This window comes from Vulpes vulpes, chromosome 12 (genome assembly GCF_048418805.1).
Source record: "Vulpes vulpes isolate BD-2025 chromosome 12, VulVul3, whole genome shotgun sequence".
Lineage (NCBI taxonomy): Eukaryota > Metazoa > Chordata > Mammalia > Carnivora > Canidae > Vulpes > Vulpes vulpes.
Window position 1 is genome coordinate 100987904 of NC_132791.1, and position 21801 is coordinate 101009704.

Here is a 21801-nt window from a genome sequence, read left to right on the forward strand (position 1 = left end):
CGACAGAGCACCATGGAAGGGTGTGGACCCCACTGGCACAAGCCGCACACCAGCCTGCCCTACAGGACTGCCTGGTGTCTAGGGCACCCTCCCATGGGCCCCTTCTCCAGCATGGTCTCCTATTCCACTGGAGCACCAGTCTGCAGGCTGGCCCAGAATTCACACTCCTGGCAGGGAGTTGCCAGGTTGTGATAGTAGTCATGGCCATGTAGACACACTGCATCCATTATCACCCACCACACTGTCTTCTCTTTGGGGCCCTGCTAGTATCCCAGGCAGAGGTAGGGAGGTGGAGGTGGAAGACCTGAGTGAGGGCAGGGGTAGAGGCATCTGCGTGGGTTGTGGAACCTAAAGGTGCTGCCAGCCACCTGAGGGCCCTGCCTGCGAGTGCGTGGATTCCAAGGGCAGAAGAGGGGCAGCAGCCTTGACCTGGCATGGCCAAAGTTGGCGGGGTATAAATATAAACCCTTCTCCATCTTTGCTCACTCTGATGGACCTCATGTGCCTTTGGGAGTTTCCTTCCCTCCATTTGGAAAATGTCAATAATTGTTACTCTTTTCTTACCATTTCCCCTCATTCTTTGTGGAAAATGCTGTTACAAGTATTCAGTGCCCTGTATGTAAAGAAAGAACATAGACCTCTTTTGAACAACAGCAGAAAAAAAGAAAACGTGTTGAAAACAGATATCCTTGCATTGTTTCCCTTAGTTGGAAAGCATTCATTCCTTTACTATTAATTACAATGCTGGCTGTACGATTTTTGTAGATGCTCTTTATTAACTTGAGGTTGTTCTCTATTTCTGGCTTTCTGACTTTTTTATTATACGAGTATTGACTATTATAAACTGGTTTCTCTGCATCTACCAATGAGCTGTAAGACTTCTTTCATCTTTAATGTGGTGAAGGTGATTTTCAAATATCCAACGAGACTTGCATCCCTGGAATTAACCCCTTTATCATGATTACTTTCTTATATTCACTTCTTAATTCTATTTGTTAGTATTTTATTAAGGATTTTTTATCTATATTTCTGAGGTATGTTGGTCTGTGGTTTTTCTTTTTCTTCTTTTTCTCCTTTTTTGTTTGTTTTGGGGGGACTGTCTTTGGTTTTCGTATTAGGGTAATACTAGCTTTATAAAGTGAATTGGACAGTGTTTCTTCCTTTTCTGTTTTCTGAAAGAGATTGTATAAAATTGGTGTTAATTCCTTTTTGTACATTTGCTAAAATTCTCCAGTGGAATTATCTGGACCTGGAGATATCTTTATGGTAGGTAGTTTTTAAATTACATATCTGTTCTCCTTATTATTTATAGATCTGTTTAAATCATCTGTTTCATATTGGTTGACTTATGGCAGTTTGTGCTTTTGAGGAATTGGTCCATTTTACCTAAGCTGTGGAAAATTGCATATGTAGAGTAGTTTATAGTAATCTCATACTAGCTTTGTGTTGTCTTCATAGTCTGTAGTGATATCCTCTGTTTCATTTTTGATTTTGGTGATCCTGTCTTCTCTGTTCTTTCCTTTGTCAGTTAGTTTTATTGTCATATCAAAAAGCCAACTTTTTGTTGCATTGTTTTTTCTTTGTTATTATTTGGTTTTCAATTTCATCTATTTCTGTTCTTTATTATTTATTCCCTTCTATTTATTCTGGGTTTATTTTGCTTTCCTCCCCCTCATATTAAACTGCAAGTCTGCACCTCTGAATGCCCTTTACTCATTTTGCCCATCCTCCCACCCAACACTCAGCCCCTCTGGCTACCACCAGTTTGTTTTCTATATTTATGAGACTATTTCTGTTTTTGTTTGTTTCCATTGTTTTTTAATGCCATATGTAAGTGAGATCATATGATATTTGCGTCTCTGTCTGGCTTATTTCACTTAACAAAGTACTCTCTGAGTCTATTCATGTCACAAATGGCAAGATCTCATTCTTTTTATAGCTGGGTAATATTCCATTGTATATAAGGACCCCATCTTGTCTATCCATTCATTCACCTGTGGCTGTTACTTAATGGGCTGACTTGGTTTTATCTGTACTTAGTAGGTGAATCATTGCCCTTTGTATTTATTTATTCCTGATTGAGCAAGAACTTGAGGGAAATCCAACATTGCAAATAAACTGTTATATTTCGTTCTCTTTTCCAGGCAGAAGCTTATTATCCCAAATGGAAGTTGCCCTGTTATTCTGAATACTTATTTTTGTCAGAAAGTTGTTGCCAAAGAAAATTCAAAACTAATACATGAAGTGTACTGTTGGAACACACCTCTTCCAAGAAGAAGTATCACTTTGGCTCAGATATTTAAATTTAGGAATCTAACAAATAAATCACCTGAAAGCCAGGTAAATTTTCATTTGTTTTAGACGTTTTATGCTTTGCAATAATATTGGATTTGAAAGGTATAAGCAAAGATATTTACCTTTGGTTCCTCTTCAAATATTCAATAAATATATATGCTAGAACATCTTCTTGTTATTGTTAGGTCTGAAGAAAATATGGTGCAATTCAGTATTTAGTTGTAGTCTTTTCACAGTATTTCATCTATCTAATGGTGTATTTTTTAAAGATTTTATTTATTTATTTGACAGATAAATATAGCATAAACAGGGAGAGTGGTAGATGGAGAAAGAGAAGCAGGCCCCCACTGAGTAGGGAGCTCAATGCGGGACTCGATCCCGGGACCTTGGGATCATGACCTGAGCTGAAGGCATGTGCTTAACTAACTGAGCCCCTAATAGGGGCTCCTATTGTTAGTCTTTAGCCTCATCTATCAAAATATATGAGTTTTCATGTTTTTATTCTCCTCTTGTAATTAATTCGCTAGGAATTTTAAGTCTTTTACCTATTAAATTACAAAAGGCATATTTTTCTTTTTCACAATATCTGTATCCCTTGGGATAAAAAGAACTGCATACACTTGAAATTATACACTGTAGATTGTCTATGGAGTTTTATTGGCCCTGAGTCATGATCATTTGTCAAGATGAATGTAGGGAACTACTAAATTTCACTTGTAGCATACATGAAGGGCCCTCCAGGGACCACTGCAGGCTCTGAGTGTCTGTTGCTCCTCAGGGTGCACCATCTCAGGTTCACTCAGTTCCCTGAATCAGCACTGAAGAGAATACTGAGGCTGACAGTGTGAGGGGATGTAAGAAAAAGAAAAGTAGACAAAGTTTCATCTTGTTTGTGAATGTATCAACAAGCATACTCTCCCTTTGATTATCAAAAGAAGTATCTGAAGGGGGTAGGACTCTTAATTTAATTTATGGCACAAAGTGCATTACTGCTTTAACATTTAGTTGTAAATAGCTATTGATATTAAATTATTGAGATAACGTTTTTGCTTGCAACAGTGGCAGTGAACCTGCAGTATAACATCATGGTTATGAGTATAGGCTTTGGAACTAGGTATCCTGGTTCAAATCCTGCCTCGGCCACTTCTTGCCAAGTATCAATGGGCAAGATACACAGTTTCTCTGTTTCAATATTTTTATCTTTAAAATGGTCATAATGACATAATCTGCCTGCTGGGGTGGTTGTGAGGTTAAATATGTTTGTTATGTAAGTATAATGTATAAAGAAAAGTGCCTAGAACATGCTCCAGAAGTGTTATCTTATGGTATTTAATATTTAATATTTTTGGCAGGCACCATGAGCCTGTAAAGTATCTAGTGGAGTAGACTGCACACAACAAGCACTTAATAATGTTTAAATTTTGAGACCTAGTCATTCTTTTGTTTTTTAGTTTTTCCTGTTGGGAATATTTACCTCATAAAAAAATTTTCTAAATTACCATGAAGTATTATAGTAGCAGGACTTTCCACATGTTTTCAAAGACCCAAGGTGATATGTGCTTCCATTGACTGGAAACGCTCTTTGCTGTTTCCATGTTATCTTGCTCACCTTCCCCTCCTCAACAGCATTAGTTACCTGGCAGACATAGAGGCCCATGCAGTATCTTTTATCTTCGTTATCTCTTTGGTGTTCTGAAGTAACATCAGAAGATGGCCTGAGAGCCCGGGTGGCTCAGGGGTTTAGCGCTGCCTTCAGCCCAGGGCCTGATCCTGGAGACCCCGGATCGAGTCCCACGTCGGGCTCCCTGCATGGAGCTTGCTTCTCCCTCTGCCTATGTCTCTGCCTCTCTCTCTCTCTCTCTCTCTCTCTCTCTCTCTCTCATGAATAAATAAATAAAATCTTAAAAAAGAAGAAGAAAAAGAAGAAGATGACCTGAATATGTCATTATTTGGTATGTACCATGCTATTAAGAGTTAAACTGAAATAGTTCCCTTTGCATGTCTTGGCCAGGTTATGTGTAGTGGTCTCCCTGCCATGAGGACAGACTGCACCCCTGGACACGAGGAGGCCAAACAGTGCTTCCCAGCCCAAGCTCCCCTGAGGGATTCTCTTCTGGATGCAGTGGAAAGCCAGGGAGCTGCCACATGGTCAGGAGTCAGAGTCCAAGTGGTGGTACAGAGAGTTTACTCTCTTCCCTGTACCTATCAGCAGGGAAGTAGCTCAGCTGCTCCACCTGGCTCAGGCCCACCCAGATTTCGGTGAGTAATGACACAGGCATGGGTGCTAGAGTCACCTAGAGAGGCGAGAGCCTCTTGCTGGATAAACTAGAGACTCTTGGCTGCATCCCCCATATACATGAGTTTTTGTTTGTTTGTTTTTTTCTTGCATCAAATTTTGGGACACATGGTATGACAAAGGAGTCTCTCTTTATTTAATATAAAAAGTCCTACTAAAAATTTAATTTGTTCATTTACTTTTACCTTTAATGGTTCATGTTATTGAAAGCAATATAAACAAGAAACACTGGTATTATTCTAGAAAAGCCAGGACATGTGGTTAGCATACCTAAAAAGACCACTGTAATGTCTGTCAAGGGGTATACATCTTAAAACCCTAAGTAAATCTGTGTCTTTCAGAGAGTGTTATTCTAACCTATATCAGCAGCACTACCTAATAGAACTTTCTGCAGTGATATAAATGTTGTGTATTTGTACAGTCCAGTGAGGTAGTCACTGACCATGTGGTTACTGAGCACTCAGAATATGGCTAGTGGGACTAAGGAACTAAATTTCAAGTTTTATTTAATTTTAAATAACTTTATTTTATGTAGCCCCTTGTAGCTAGTGGCTACCTTTGTGGACAGTGCAGCTACATGAGCCAAACTCGTGATTCAAAGTACTTTGCTCATACTAACAGTGGGAACGACATCTTCTTTCTACTTGTAGTTAGGCCCTTCCTGTGTTTTTTTCAAATAACTGTAGTCATGTCATTGACTGAAGAGTTTATTTATGTCAGAGCCTTGATGTAACCTTTTGAGGTTGTATTTCTTTTTATGTGAAATTGCCCTCAACACAGTGAGATGGATTTATAATATAATAGAAATTAAAAGTATAGATGCCAATTGATCAGTCATTTTTTAATCTACTTTTAAAAGAAGACACATATTGAAGAAACAGTAATTACAGCAATATCCTATCCTTATAGTGCCTTCAGATACCATTCAGAAGGAGTGACAGGAAACATTTCTGTGTTAATTATGAACCCACTTCAGGTGCTGACACTTTATTTGAAAGTCCTATGAGTTTCAAAATGTCTCCTTTAGGTGTAGAATTAGAGAATATTTTTTGTGGATGTATAGGAAAAAATTTAATTTAATTTTATTTTGTTTGGAATATGTGAATATCTTAAATGAATATATCAGTTTTAGGATTTCTAACTTGTAGATGTAGACCAGTCTTGTAGTCTTTAACTTAAACCTGTGGTAAGCCTAAATAGAGTTATCTGAGCCAGTTAGAGATCAGACATAGGTTTTGGTTTGTTTGTTTGTTTTTCATGGAATGTATCCAGCATTAGGCTTTGGAGGAGGAAGTACTGAGTAGCCAAAGCAATGATAATCTTGGTAAAGCTTCTCCAGCCCAGCACACAGGCTACACATTCAGAGGAGATTGGGGACAGCAGGGACTGAGTCACAATGATGAGAAGGCGAGGCGAAACTGACAGGAGGGTTTCTCCCTTATGAGTAATCACAGCAGCGGATACCTCGAGTCCTGTCCCTCCAGCTCCTTTGGTGGTACTTGTTTTACTTGTTGAGTAAAGAGAAGAATTGGAAGCTAACCCAATGCCTGGCATTATGAATGTGTTGGATTTGTACCTTAGAACACACACTGGGACATATCAAATGAGGTGGAGTTAAATTGTGGTTTGAAAAAAGGCCAGGCATAAACCTCAAAAACAAGAAAATAACCTTTAGTTATTCAGATGTAATTAATATCATTATATGTGCTGTGTTTCCTGTAGCACACATGAGATTATACAATGCTGAGGCTAGAGGATATTAGTCCCATTTCACAGATGAGGAAATTGAGTCTCAGAGAGGTTTTTACGTGCTGACAGTTAGTTACACAGGTGGACAAAAAGAATAGCATCATGAGATAGAGAATCCCAACTGTCAGGACAATAGAGTGTGGAGCTGAAAGAAAGGGGATAAAATTGAGTTAGGACCAGGCTCTGATTGATTGAGAATGACTGGGGGGGTCAGGTCATCCTGGGTAGCAGGAGTGGTGAAAGTGCCCCACCATGGGGCAGAATTGATTGGATTATATAGGAAAATGAAACTTTGGATGGGAAATCATAGCATTTGAGCTTGGGTTTGAGAACAAGGCTTCTGAGATGTCATTTGGGTACAGAAAGGTATTATTGTAAACTGACTCTTAATATTTTCTAGATTCATAATGCTATAATAATGCAAACTCCAGTTTACAAACAGAATTAACATAGAAGTAAAATTACATGTAACCCTGTGCTAATTCTTTGCTAATGAATGTACCATTACCAGCATTAAAATATCTGCTTTGGAGGATCATTTAGCAATATGTCTTCTAATGTAGATTTTTATTTATACATTGAGATTATATATGTAATGTGTTTAGCATCATGCTTCTCATACAATAAGGACTCAATAGAAGGTGGCTCACTAAGTCTTTAAAAATAAGTGCAAATACTTAAGAATTGTAAAATACTGATAAATAACATTATTACAATAATAAAAACCTAAAATAAAGAAAGAAGATCATATTACAAATCATTATTCATGTTGTATTCAGTTGAGTCCATTGCCTGGCTGCAGGGGAAGCTTGACTGAAGGTGGTGTTTGCTCCTGTCCTTTTGCACTTTCCGTTTACTGCACCTCCCTCATCAACAAAGAGTTGCTACTCATCTACTTTAGAAAACATTTGTGTAAATTCATATATATGAAATGTGACCGTTGCCTTCTAAATGTTGGAAGCCTACAAGTTGCTCTGTAATAAACACTGCAGGAAAGTGACCTAGTGCTGGGTCCAGTACTGGATGGTGCTGGTAATTATGGCTGGTATATTTTTGTCTTTGTCTAGAACATCTAAAGACATCCCAGATTCCTGATGGTGAAAATGATCCAATATTAAAGCAGAATGAGGAACATGCACTAACAGTTGATGTGATGATTAGTGTCTTTTATGATGATTAGCTCTTGTGCGTGTTTGGACGGTAGAAAAAGATGTGTATCAAGTTTGCAAGACTCCTTTTGATGAGAGGGCTGTGGACTGTGGCACATGGATCCCCAGCTGCGTGCTCAGCAGCCAGGTCTCCCAGGGTGGGTGCAGCTCTTCTCTCTGCTTGTGAACATTTGCTTTTCTTCCTATTAAATGATTAGATGATATATTGGACTCACATCTCTGTGCACAGAGATGGCGTAACTGGTGTTCTTTCCCTAGAACAGAGATGCATGTGTGTCAGTGATGAAGGAGGCCAAAGGGGAGTCTATGTCTCCTCTGCAGTACACAGGACCCTTTCACCTGTTCCGTGGAGTGATTCTGTTGATTGACCTACTTAGCGTCACACTCTCATAAGGCTTATTGTTATTCATATTTTAGTTCTAAATGTTGTCTAAGTGTTTCCTTTTCCTGTTGTAGAAAAGTTGAAATTATTCCTTTTCAGTGATTTGAGTATTTTTATTGCAGTGAAAAAGATATGAGAGCAGGGCATCATTTTTTTAATGTATTCTTATAAATGATATGAATGATGTCTCATTCTTTAGGTTTTCCTTACCTGTGATTTCTCAGTAAATTTAAATTCTCTTTTAACCATTAGCTCTGTGTTCATAAGTCTTAAATAAACCCTTTAGTCTCAGCTACTCAGCTCTTAACTTTTGCTTACTTCCTCTCTAAGACAGTTCTGGGTGGTCTGTATGATATCCAAGGTCATTTTGCCATATTTTCTTTGCAGTCCTGTACTTACAGAGTTTTACAACTAATATAGTAATGTAATATTAGAACACTTTTGTGACCTCAAAAAGAAACCCCAGACCCATTGACTATTTACTCCTCCTTCCCCTAGGTTGTGGCAACCACTACTCTGTTTTCTGTCTCTGTGGATTTGCACATATATAAATGGAACTATACAATGTACCATCTTATGACTGGCTTCTTTCACTTGGCATGAGATTTTCAAGGCTCACCTGTGTTGTAACATGTTGATCCATGTTCTGACATGTATCAGTATTTCATTCCATTGTTTGAGTATGACATATTCAGTTTGTCAGGTGGTGAACATCTAGGTTGTTTCTACTTTTGACTAATATGAATAGTGCTGCCATGAACACCTGTGTACAAGTTCTTTCTGTGAACGTATGTTTTCATTTCTCTTGAGTATGTATTTAGGAGTAGAGTTGCTGAGTCATATGCTAACTCTGTGTTTAACTCTTTGAAGAGTTAAACTGTTTTCCAAAGAAGCTACCATTTTACGTTCCCACCAGCGGCAAATGAGGGCTCCAGTCTCTCCACATCCTCACCAGTGTTGGTGAGGATAGCCATCCAAGTGAATGTGAAGTGCTGTATATCCTTGTTGCTTTGCTTTGCAGTTCCCGAGGGATTAACGGTGTTGTGCATGTTTTCATGTGCTCTTTGACCATTTGTATACGTACATCTTTAGAGAAATGCCTCTTCAGATCCTTTGTTTTCTTAAATGGGTTATTTGTCCCTTTTTTTGTTGAATTGTAAGAGTTCTTTATTCTGGTAATAAATCTCTTATCATATACATGATTTGAAAATATATTCTCCCATTCTGTGGAGTATTTTTTTTCCACTTATTTGATATAGTGTCCTTTGAAGCATTAAAGTTTATCATCTTAATTATGTCCAATCTTTTTTTTTTTTCCTTTTTGTGCTTTTGGTGTTTGGGTGTCACATCTAAGAAATAGCTGCCTAATTCAAGATTATGAAAGTTTACTCCTGCATTTTATTCTAAGAGTTGTGCAGTTTATAGTCTTATATTTAGATCCATGATCCATTTGAGTTAATTTGTGTGTGTGGTGTGAGGCAGGAGGGTTCATCTTTTTACATGTGTGTATCCAGTTGTCCAATACCATTTGCCAAAAAGACTGTTCTTTCTCTTTGAAACTTCCTTGATACCTTTGTCAAAAGTCAGATGAGCACAGATATTAGTGTTTATCTGGACTCTCAGTTTTCTTCCATTGATCTCTTTATGCCAGTACCATAATCTTAATTACTAAAATTTCATAGTACATTTGGAAATCAGAGTGTAAGTCCTCTTTTTTTTTAAGATTGTGTTAAGAATCCTGAGTCTCTTAGATTTACATTTTAATTTCAGAATCAGCTTGTTAATTTTGGAATAAATCACTTCGGATTTTGATACTGTGTTGACTCTGTAGATCACCTTAAAGAGAATTGCCATTTTAGCAATATTTAGTCTTTGGCTCCATAAACATGGCTTGTCTTTTCATTTCATTAATTCTTAAATTTCTTTCAGCAGTATTTTATAGTTTTCAGTACAAGTCTTAACACTTTTTTTTTTAATTTTTATTTATTTATTTATGATAGTCACACAGAGAGAGAGAGACGCAGAGACACAGGCAGAGGGAGAAGCAGGCTCCATGCACTGGGAGCCCAACCTGGGATTCGATCCTGGGTCTCCAGGATCGCGCCCTGGGCCAAAGGCAGGCGCTAAACCGCTGCGCCACCCAGGGATCCCAAGTCTTAACACTTTTTAGTTAGAGTTATACCTAAGTATTCTTTTATGCTATTACAAATGAAAATTATCTCAATTTCATTTTAGATTATTTATTGCTAATGTATAGGGATGCAAGGGACTCTTATATATGGACCTATTTCCCGAAGTCTTGTTGAACCTTTTTATTAGCTCTGATAGTTTTTTAGCGGGTTCATTAGGATTTTCCATATGTGAAATTATGTAATCTTCAAATAAAGATAGTTTTACTTCTTCATTTCCAATGTGAGTGGGTTTTATTTCTTTTTCTTTTTTAATTGCCCTGGCAGTTCTTTTAAGTATCTTAAGGCAGGAGAAACGAAATGGTTGTTTGATGCTTTGGTTTACTCATGGTAGCTCATCTTATTCTCTTCTTCTCTCTTGAAGTACTATGCATCCTTCACTACCCAGTCTTGCACACTTGCCTCATAAAATCTCTCCTCATTTTCCCTGAGGAGTTAGCCTCTTGTTCAGCACAGTAGGATGAAAAACTCCATATATATATATATATATATATATATATATATATATATATATATGGAGTTTATATATATATATATGTCATTTATGTCATATATGTCATTATATATATGGTGATAGATAGATCGATCTTAACTCTTTTTATTTTCACAATAGTCCCTTAAAGCTATATCATTATTTTCAACCTGAAGGTTAAATGAAGTAACATTTAAAGTAGACACTCTTCAGACTTCATAACTATTACAGTTTTTGTGTTATACTTAGTTACAAATGTATCAGGCTTTATTGTAAGATTATAAAGTCCTTGCTGGTAAGGATTATGTGAAGCAGTAGTATTTGTAGTGTTCATTAATGCTTTTTCTGCATATATTGTTCCTACTGTATATATTCCTAAATATATTTCTGTTATACCTCTTTTTTTTTCATTTATGACTGTTGGCACTATATTATGTCTCTGTATATCATTTTTCCCATTCTAGATGGCAGAAAATGGGCCTATTTTTCTACCCTTTATCTCTTCTTTAAGCTTTTATTATTTTATTGATCTAGTGTCAGATTTCAGTTAGTAGATTGGAATTTTAAATGTTTCAGAATAGAATTAGAATTGTAGATGATTTGAAAGCAGTATGTTTATGTTCTTAATCATTCAGGGGTGTCTGGGTGGTTTACTCCATTAAGTGTCCGACTTTTGATTTCAGCGCAGGTCATGATCTCAGAGTTGTGAGATTGAGTCCCACATCGGGTTCCACACTGGGCATGGAGCCTGCTTAAGATTCTCTCTCCCTCTGACCCTCCCCCCACACATACAAAAAAAAACTAAAAATTCTAAAAAAAAAAAAAAAAACAACTAAAAATTCTATAATACCAATCCATGTCATTTGATCCATGCTTTACATTTATAACTGACGTATCTGAATATGTATCCCTAATGAGCTTATTAATAATATGAAATTGAGATGAAAGTTCCCATGTTCTTTTTTATATATTAAAGTGTTGATGGACTTGAAGGAAAAGATCAAAAGGTATGACAACAGCCTTGTGCTGTGAGTATAGACAATCATGAAGATAAAATTTTCATACAGAATGAAGATAATACGAGTAATTTTCCAGATTCATAGCCAAACATGATATGTGCATCCATAGCTGTAAAGTTTGCACCTTAACCTAGCCCTGGTGATTTTCCAGCACCTGTTATCCATCAAGATCGAGAATAATTTCAAAGTGGCTCAGTATAAAAGGCATGGGATTTTCTTCCTGTTCCTGACCTCCTTTCCCTGGAAACTTCTGTTGCAAAAGTGGCCAGAGCCCTCTAATGGTCTGTACCCCCGCCCCTCTGTGCTTGCAGCTGCCGTCTGGAGCAGTACTGCAGTCATACTAGAACTGCCCTATGGGCTAGATTGCAGCCCTGGAATGCACTTCTCTGATATGACGGCACAGAGAAGAGCTATGAGAACACACAGACTGGCAGAGTCTGCAGTGGCAGCCACGTGCAAGCACACGGTTCCACACACCTCCACATCCACAAGCACAGATGGGGTGAGATCAGGGTCACTGTGCATCTTGACTCCACTCCAGCGAGGCTGCTCCACCTTGTTGTCCCCTTACCTCCCCATTTGGCTCTGTTTGCTAGCTGCTTGGGGCACCTAGCTCCTAGGAGCACTTGGGGCAGCCAGCTGGCAGTCCTGGTAAGCTCGTCCTTGTGCTTATTTCTTGGCTGTACAGTTCTGATTAGCTAAAGCCAAATCAACCCCATGCTCCACCGAAAACTGGAGCAAACAGAACCTCCAAGACAATTATTTGGAAGAATGTCCTTCTTCACAAGAAAGAGACATTGTGATATATGAAGAAGTACCCCTGTTTTTTCTGGATCATTTTACCTGGCAGTGGTATCATAAATGTCTGAACCTTCCCATTTATTTGCACAGAAACCAAAAGAATGACAGATACAGGTATCTAGATGGGTGCTTGGTTATATAGTGATCATAATGGCCAGGTATTATACATTGCACTGATACTTGTCAGTGCCGTCAAAATAAGGCCATACGTATATATTTTTTTAGATTTCACTTCTCCTGTTTAACCCTCTGGGGTCAAGGACTGTGACTCATCATATTTTGGTACCAGACCATGAATGTAGTAGACACTTAACAAGTATGTGTAGATGGGGAAAAGTAGTAGCTGTGGAGACTGTGTATTCTCCTTCTGTCTCAGGACAAACTGGTCCTTGGAGAGGTACTACAATACTGTTGTTTCTCTTAAGGACACTGATAAAGAGGCTAGTGCATTGAGAATCACCAGGAATACTCTGCTTTAGGAAAAAGGTAAAGTCTAGTCTACCCCAATCTTAAAGAAAATGAGATACTTGGACTAGAGGCTCCTAGAGAGTGTTCATTCAGTGTAAAGGAGGGAAGTGGAGGAGGAAAAAGAAGGGGCACTTAAGCAGGTGGCAAAGGAGGAAGAAGAGCAGCTCTTGACTGAGAATTTATAAAGAAAGGAAAAGAATCCAGTCGAATATCATTTAAGAGTTTTAAAGCATTTGTTATAATTAATGCACTGCAGAACTAAGAGGTGTCAAGAAAAAATTAAGCAGCCTGGGTAAAAGATGAAAGGATGAAAGGACCTAACTTTTAACATTAAACCAAACTTAATTACTTGAAAAGGAAAGAACTCATAATTTGAATTAAAGAAAAAAGAAGACTGGAGCAAAAAGAAGACTGAGTCATCCAGGGGAAGATGGTGGGGAGAGGTTTTACAGGTCTTCAGTAGCTCTGAGTCTGACACCTGCTGTGTGAGCTGTGTGTCCTGGCCTGCCATTTTGTTTCCCTAAGTGATGACTGTCCCTTCTCTCTCTGGTATAGAGTCTGAGTGCAGGTGTCAAAAGCTCCAGGGGTTATGGGGAGGCAAAAAGAGAGGTCCAGACTGTGTATGTTTGGAAGTGGGAAGAAGAATGAAATAAATGTCAAAATCTCCTGGATGTTTTACCATTTAAATAGACTTTTGGAAAACTTAGAGTTAACTTATTCAACTCTGTACTTGAGTCTTTGCACCCAGATGAGTTACAATAGAAGAACACTGGCTATCCAAGAATCCCACAGACATTGAGGAAAATCCAAAGGTCTTGAGGGCCTTTCTTTACATGAGCTATAGAAAAGTGGAAAAGTATATGTTAACCAACTGGAATTAAGTAAAAACTTGAAACAAGAAAGAAAGAGAGAGAGAAAGAGAAAGAAAGGAAAAAGAAAGAGAAAGAAGGAAGGAAATAGGAGGGAAGGAAAGAAGGATAACAGGGGAAACCTGTGTTTGGTAGCATGTGTCACTCTTCACAGCAGGCTCACTTGCATTTGACTTAATGTTTAAATTTTTAATTTCTTCCAGGTGCTTCATAAAGAAAAGTATCTGGTATCTGCTCTTTGGATGGGTGGAAGGTGGGGGAGAGTACAGCCTGAGGAACTGAGGCACATTAATGAAATCCCATCTCCAAAGGCTTTCTGGTACTGCGGTAGTTGTGACTCCACCATCCCCCCTGTTTGGAGAAAGCCTGTTTAGTTAACGTTTAGTAAAAACAACAATGAATATGCTTATTTTCACATACATATATATATGTGCCCCTTTATGAATAGACTGCTTGGAAGTGTACATAAGAAGAGACTGTAGGGCACCTGGCTGACTCTCTTGGTAGAGCATGTGACTCTTGATCTCAGGTTCATGAGTTCAAGTCCAACTTTGGGCATGGCGCCTACTTTAAAAAATAAAAATTAAAAAGGAACTGTTTCAAAAAAAAAAAAAAAAAAAAAGGAACTGTTTCTAGTCCCTGCCTCTGGGGAAAAGCTAGATGCTGTGGGACAGATTCCCTGAATGCCTGTTAGAACATGTGAATTTTGTGTTTGTGTACACATTATCTTTTCTTTTTAAGTTTTTTTAATTGAGGTGAAAATTACTAAACATAAGCCATTTTATTTATTTATTTATTTATTTATTTTTTATTTATGATAGTCACACAGAGAGAGAGAGAGACAGGCAGAGACACAGGCAGAGGGAGAAGCAGGCTCCATGCACCAGGAGCCCGACATGGGATTCGATCCCGGATCTCCAGGATCGCGCCCTGGGCCAAAGGCAGGCACCAAACCGCTGCGCCACCCAGGGATCCCAACATAAGCCATTTTAAAGTATTCAGTTGAGTGGTATTTAGTATGTTCACAGTACTGTACAACTACCATTTCTATATAGTTCCAACACATTTTCATCATGTTAAAGGAAACCCTGTGCCCTCTAAGCAGTCCCTCCCTATGAGCCCCCTCTCCTAGCCCCTGACAACCACTAATCTGCTTTTTACCTCTATGTATTTGCCTTCCTGGATATTTCATTTAAATGGAATCATGCAATATGTGGTCTTTTGTGTCTGGTGTCTTTCAATTAGCACAATGATTTCAGGGCTCATTCATGTGGTGGCATGTATTGATACTCCATGCTTTTTTATGGCTGAATAATATTTCATCATATAGATATACCAAGTTTTATTTACTCATTTACCGGGTGATGGTTATTTGGGTTGTTTCTACTTTGCAGGTATTATGAATGATGTTGCTGTGAACATCTGTCTTGAAGTTTTCCTGTGGACAGGTTTCATTTCTCTTGGGTATAGCCCTAGGAGTAAAATTGCTGGGTCATATGGTAAATCTGTGTTTAAGTTTTTGAGAAACTACCAGAATATTTTCCACAGCAGATGCACCACTTTATAGTTCCACCACTCTATATGAGGGTTCCAGTTTTTCCACATCCTTGTCAACACTTATCACTTTCTTCCTTTTATTTTTTTAATAACAACTGTCCTATCGTGTGTGAAGAGATATTTTTACTTATTCCTTTCCAACTTATTTTCCATTTATTTCTTTTTCTTAACTAATTGCTCTGAGTAGAGTATCTGGGGAGAATTTCTAGTACAGCACTGAATGGAAGTAGTAAAAACTGCCATCTTTGTTTTATTCCTGATCGTAAGGGGAGGGGGGAACTTTCAGTCTTTCACCATTGAGTATAATATTAACTATAGTTTTTGTTTTTTGTTTTTCATAAATGGCCTGTATCGGATTGAGGATGTTTCCTTGTTCTACTTTATTGCATGTTTTCATCATGAAAGAGTATTGGATTTGGTCAAATGCTTTTTCTGCATAGCCTAATCCACCTTTTTTTGTATTATGCATTATATGGTTAGGAATCAAAGAAGATATTTAACATTTGATGATTCTTAGTAGAGCATGTGTTATAACCAAATTATTAAAATAATTACTTTGAGTTATCAGGTTATAGAACTAGTTCCATTCTCCTTGATCCTTCTTTGTAGTAAGTATTCTCAGTAATGGGAATTTATAAAAATATCCTAGCTTTTTTTTTTTTAATTTATTTACCCATGAGAGACACAGAGAGAGAGAGAGAGAGAGAGAAAGAGAGAGAGACAGACAGAGGCAGAGACACAGGCACAAGCAGGCTTCATGCAGGGAGCCCGACATGGGACTCGATCCTGGGACTCGAGGATCACGCCCTGGGCTGAAGGCGGCGCTAAACCACTGAGCCACCCGGGCTGCCTGTATCCTAGCTTTTTTATTTAATTAAGTTTGATAAATTTTTTTTATTTTAGAGTGGCTTTAGATTCAGAAAGATACCCTATACCCAGTTTCCCTATTGTTAAATTCTTATATTAGAATGATCGAGTCTCACACTTATTAAACCAATATTGATACTATATTATTACCATACTATATTAATATGACTTTATTGTGCTATATTATATGCTATAATATATTGATACCGTATTAACTGAAATCCATACTATATTCAGATTTCTTCAGATTTTCCCTAATGTCCTTTTTCTGTTCCAGGATCCCATTCAGGATACCACATTACATGTTATTGTCATGTTTTCTTAGACTACTTTAGACTGTCAATTTTATAGATACTCTTTGTTTTTAATGAACTTAACAGTTTTGAAGATTACTGTCTAGATATTTTGTAGAATATCCTTTAGCTTGTGTTTTTCTGATATTTACACTGGTGTGGCTTTGGGGGTAGAAGAACATGGAGGTAAAGTGTCATTTTCATTATATCCTATCAGGGGTACATACTACTGTTGACATGATATCAAGAACGTATCTCTGTTCTTGGTGACCTTGATTGCTAACTGAGTTAGGGTTTGTTAGGTTTCTGTACTTACTTTTTTTTAAAAAATAGTATATGTTTTAACACCCATTTCATAAAGTCCTGGAGCAAAACTGGAATTACCTTTGTTGGTACCTAAGGGAGTATGAAGGAAGAACATTTTTGACTTTTACAGGAGCAGGGGAGAGATAACATATAAATGCACAAGGCAAATTTCTGAGCAGTCTTTGAAGTCATTTCTTTAAAAAAAAAAAAAAAAGATTTAGTTATTTGCAAGAGAGAGCACGTGTGCTGAGTGTGGAGCCTGACTAGAGGCTTGATCTCACAACCCATGAGATCGTGACCTGAGCCAAAACCAAGTTAAACACTCAACTAACTGAGCCACCCAGGCTCCCCTCTTTGAAGTAATTTCTTATTCATTCATTTCTTATTGAAAATATATGGTTGGAATTTCTTCCTCAAACATAACTGTGCAGTGAGAAGAACATTGTTCTGGATATCAGAAACCCAATGTCACCCTTTATTAATGTCAAACGGAAATAATAAGGCTTCTTTTTGCAAGGGCTAAATAGCATACTAAATAAGAGGTGTTATTTAATCTAGTGCATACTGTGGCACATCACTCTGCAGTGAAAATAAATGGCATTTACAAGAAAGAGAAAATGGAGCTTCGGTCCTCAAGTAGCTATTTTAGGAAATCTGAGTAAAAGTCACAAAAGTAGGGGAGCACTATGGACTTAAATGTTTTTATATGCATATAGTATGTCTGGAAAAATACATAGAAGCTGGTAACTGTAGTTGTCCCGTGGCAGGAGAACCAGGTGGTTGAGAAGAGAGAGAGTTGGAATGCATTACCTCTTTTAAAAAGCCTTTTCCATTAAATTATCTAAAACAGAAGTGATTGTCAGCTTTAAGTTTGTTAATAATTGAACCTGCTTTCAGTTATTCTTAGTCATGGAGTCAACTTCACGTACTCCAAGATTCAATTCTATACAGTGAACCTCCAAATACTTCTTTCCAGGTAGTGGGATTATTCAGCTTTGGTTTCATTAATTTGTGGTTTTAGTTTAAATGGCTTTAAAAAAAAATGTTATAGAATCATGGAATCCTAGAGTTAGATTGGCTCCTCGATACCAGTCGTAAGTTGATGATGATGATGATAGTTGAGTCCAGGCTGCAGCAGGGTCGGACTCCTGGCAGGTCGGACACAGTGCTCCGCCACAGCCCATTCACGTATGTGCAGTTCTCATTCCAAGGCATTTCTCTATCTTGAGCCTAAATCTCTTTTCCTGGGTCTTCTGATGCTGCTTCTTGGGGTCACGTAGAATCTATTTGCTTGTATGCATGAGAACCCTAAATATACTGCACATTATACACATGATACATAGTTCTCATTATAATCCTGGTTGTTCTATATTAAAGCCTCTTACATTGCTGATGAGCTTCTTCTCTGTCCTTGCTTTTGGAGTTGATTTATTTTTGGAGCCAAGTGCAGCATCTTATATGTATATTTCTCTCTCTTACATTTTGTTTTGGCAGATTCAGCCCATGAACCAATTCAGTGTTTTGTTTTGTTTTTTAAGATTCTATTTATTTATTTATTTATTTATTTATTTATTTATTTATTTATTTATTTATTTATTTATTTATTTATTTATTTATTTATGAGAAACAGAGAGAGAGAGAGAGGCAGAGACACAGGCAGAGGAAGAAGCAGGCTCCATGCAGGGAGCCCGACGTGGGACTCGAACCCAGGTGTCTCCAGGATCACGCCCTGGGCTGAAGGTGGCGCTAAACGACTGAGCCACCCAGGCTGCCCCCAGTTCAATGTTTTAATCCTGATTCTGTCACCTAACAATTATATTACTCCTCTCCACTTTCTGTTTTAATACTGTATTTTAATACTGTATTTTTGGGAGGAGCAGTTTTAGTTTTACAGCAAAACTGAGAGAAAGGTACAAAGATAACCCATATACCTTATCAACATCCCTGGGCAGAATGATGTTTCTTTTTTTTAGCCAAAAATGAACCTCCACTGACACATCATAATCACTCCAAGTTCATACGTTACATTAGGGTTCACAGTTGGTCTTGTACATTCTGTGTGTTTAGAGGAAAGTGTAATGACAAATACACATCATTGTAATATCATACAGAATATTTTCACCGTCCTTAAATTCCTGGTCATCTCCCCCACCCCACCCCACCCCCGTCACCACATCAATCTTTTTACCATCTCCATAGTTGCCTTTTCAAGAATGTCAAATAGTCAGAATCATACAGTCTTTAGCCTTTGCAGACTGGCTTCCTTCTCTTACTTATCATATGTGTTTAAAGTTTCTCTCTGTCTTTTCATGGCCTGATAGCTCATTTCTTTTTAGTGCTCAACTACATTCCATTGTCTGGATGGACCACAGTTTATTCACTCCTTACCGAAGGACATCTTGATTGCTTCCAAGTCTTGGTAATTATGAATAAAGTTGCTATAAATAATTGCGTGCAGGTTTTTATGCGGACACAAATTTTTAGTTCCTTTAGATAGACATCAAGAAGTGTGATTGCTGGATCTTACAATTAGAGTAGAATTAGGTTTGTAAGAAACTGACAGGCTGTCTTCCAAAATAGCCATACTATTATTCATTCCCACTAGCAATGCATGAGAGCTCCTGTCGCTGCACATCTTCACTAGCATTAGGTTTGTCAGTGTTCCTGATTTTAAGCATTCTAATAGATGTGTAGTGGTATTTCATTTCTATTTTAATTTGTATTTCCCTCAGAACATAAGCATCTTTTCTATCCTTATTTGCCATCTGTGTGTGTGTGTGTGTGTGTGTGTGTGTGTCCTGTGAGGTGTCTGTTAAGGTCTTTGGCCCATATTTTAATCAAGTTGTTTGTGTTCTTATTGTTGAGTTTTAAGAATTCTTTGTAAATTTTGTAAAGGAGTACTTTAGCAGATATGTCTTTTTTTTTTTAATTTTTTTTTAATTTGTTATTTATGATAGTCACACACACACACAGAGAGAGAGAGAGAGAGGCAGAGACACAGGCAGAGGGAGAAGCAGGCTCCATGCACCGGGAGCCCGATGCGGGATTCGATCCCGGGTCACCAGGATCGCGCCCTGGGCCAAAGACAGGCGCTCACTGCGCCACCCAGGGATCCCTAGCAGATATGTCTTACAAATATTTTCTCCCACGCCATGGCTTGTGTCACATTTTCTTCATAAGTTGTTTTTCATAGATCAGAAGTTTTTTATGTGAATGAAGTCCAGCTTATAAATTATATCTTTCATGGATCATTTATTTGGTGCTTTATCTAAAAAGACATTACTTAAACCCAAGAACACCTAGGTTTTCTTTTATGTTACCTTCTAAGAGTTTTGTAGTTTTTATTTAAATCTGTGATCCATTTTGAGTTAATTTTTGTGAAATGTATAATAAGGTCTGTTTTTAGAATTTTTTTGCATATAGATGATCAGTTATTAAAGACTGTTCCACTATATTGTCTTTGTTCCTTTGTCAAACATAACTCTATTTATAGGGGTCTGTTTCTCAGCTCTCTGTTCTGTTCTGTTGATCTATTTCTCTTTTCTTTCACCAGTACCATACTGTGTTGATTACTGTATCTTTGTAGTAATTCTTAAGGTTGGCTTGTGTCAGTCCTCCAACTTTGTTGTTCTTCAATATTGTGTTGGTTATTCTAGGTCTTTTGTCTTTATTGTAGATTTTAGAATCAATTTGTCAATATCCATAAAATAACTTGCTGGGATTTTATTGGGATTGCATTAAGCTATAGATCAAGTTGGGAAGAACTGACATCTTGACAATATTGAATTTTCCTACCCATGAACATAGAATAAATTTCCGTTTATTTAGTTCTCTGATTTCATTCGTCAGAGATTTGTAGTTTTTCTTATGTGCATTTGTGCATAATTTGTTAGTTACACTTAAGTATTTATTGGGGGGTGCTAATGTAAATGGTATAGTGGTTTTATTTTTGTTAAAGATTTATTTATTTATATGTATATAGAGAGAGAGAAAGTGAGGGGATGAGAAGAGGGAGAGAGTCTTTTAAGCAAACTCCACACTGAGCACAGAGCCTGACTTGGGGCTCAGACCTACAACCTGGAGATCACAACCTGACCTGAAACCTAGAGTCAAGTACCTAATCAACCACCATCCAGGTGACCCAATGGGATAGTGTTTTTGATTTTAAATTACACTTGTTTGTTGTTGGTATATAGGAAAACTATTGACATTTATATATTGGCTTTGTATCCTGCAACCTTTCTATAATGATATATTAGTTACAGGATTTTTTATTTAATTCTTTCAGATTGTTTACATAGACGATTATGTCATCTATAAACAAAGACTTTTTTTTTTTGCCTTCCTTCTCAATTTGTATAACTTTTATTTACCTTTTTTTTTTTTTTTTTACACTACTGCCTTAGCAAGGAATTCCAGTAAAATGTTGAAAAGGAGAGGTGAGAGGGGGCATCTTTGCCTTGTACCTGATCTTAATGGGAAAGCTTCTAGTTTCTCACCATTGAGTATCATGTTAGCGGTAGGTTTTTTGTAGATTCTGTTTATCAAGTTGAAAAAGTTCGCCTCTAGTTCTAGTTTACTGAGAGATTTTATCATGAGTGGGTGCTGGATTTTGTCAAATGCTTATTCTTCCTCTATTAATATGATCATGTGATTTTTCTTTTTTTAGTCCCTTGATGTGATGGATTGCATTTATTGATTTTCAGATGTTAAACTAGCCTTGCCTAGCTGGTGTAAAATTCTGCTTGGTGGGATTATGGTATATAATTCCTGTTATACATTGTTGGACATAATTTGCTAATATGTTGTGGGGGGTTTTGCATCTATATTGAAGAGATATATTGGTTTATAGTTTTCCTTTTTTGAAATATCTTTTTCTGGTTCTGGTATTAGGGTAATGCTAAACCTGTAGAATAAGATAGGAAGTATTCTCTGAAAGATATTATGGAGAACTGATGTAATCTCTGCCTTAATGTTTGATTGAATTCCCCAGTGAACCCAGCTGAGCCTGATGTTTTCTGTTTTGAAAGACTGAATTATTGATTCAGTTTCTTTAAGAGATATAGGCC

The 21801-nt window shown here is 37.5% G+C and overlaps 1 protein-coding gene across 5 annotated transcripts in view; it reads left to right on the plus strand.

Annotated features, from left to right (window-relative positions):
• Positions 1–21801, plus strand: part of SPIDR (scaffold protein involved in DNA repair) — a 418420-nt gene that overhangs the window by 281744 nt on the left and 114875 nt on the right. For all 5 annotated transcript variants that reach the window (XR_011995736.1, XR_011995737.1, XM_072729264.1 and 2 more), the window contains 2 exons: positions 2145–2340; positions 4307–4554. Coding sequence is in view for 3 of the 5 variants with exons in the window: in XM_072729264.1 (XP_072585365.1) it covers positions 2145–2340; positions 4307–4554 (444 nt within the window). In the remaining 2 variants the exon portion in view is untranslated. The remainder of the gene's footprint in view (positions 1–2144; positions 2341–4306; positions 4555–21801) is intronic.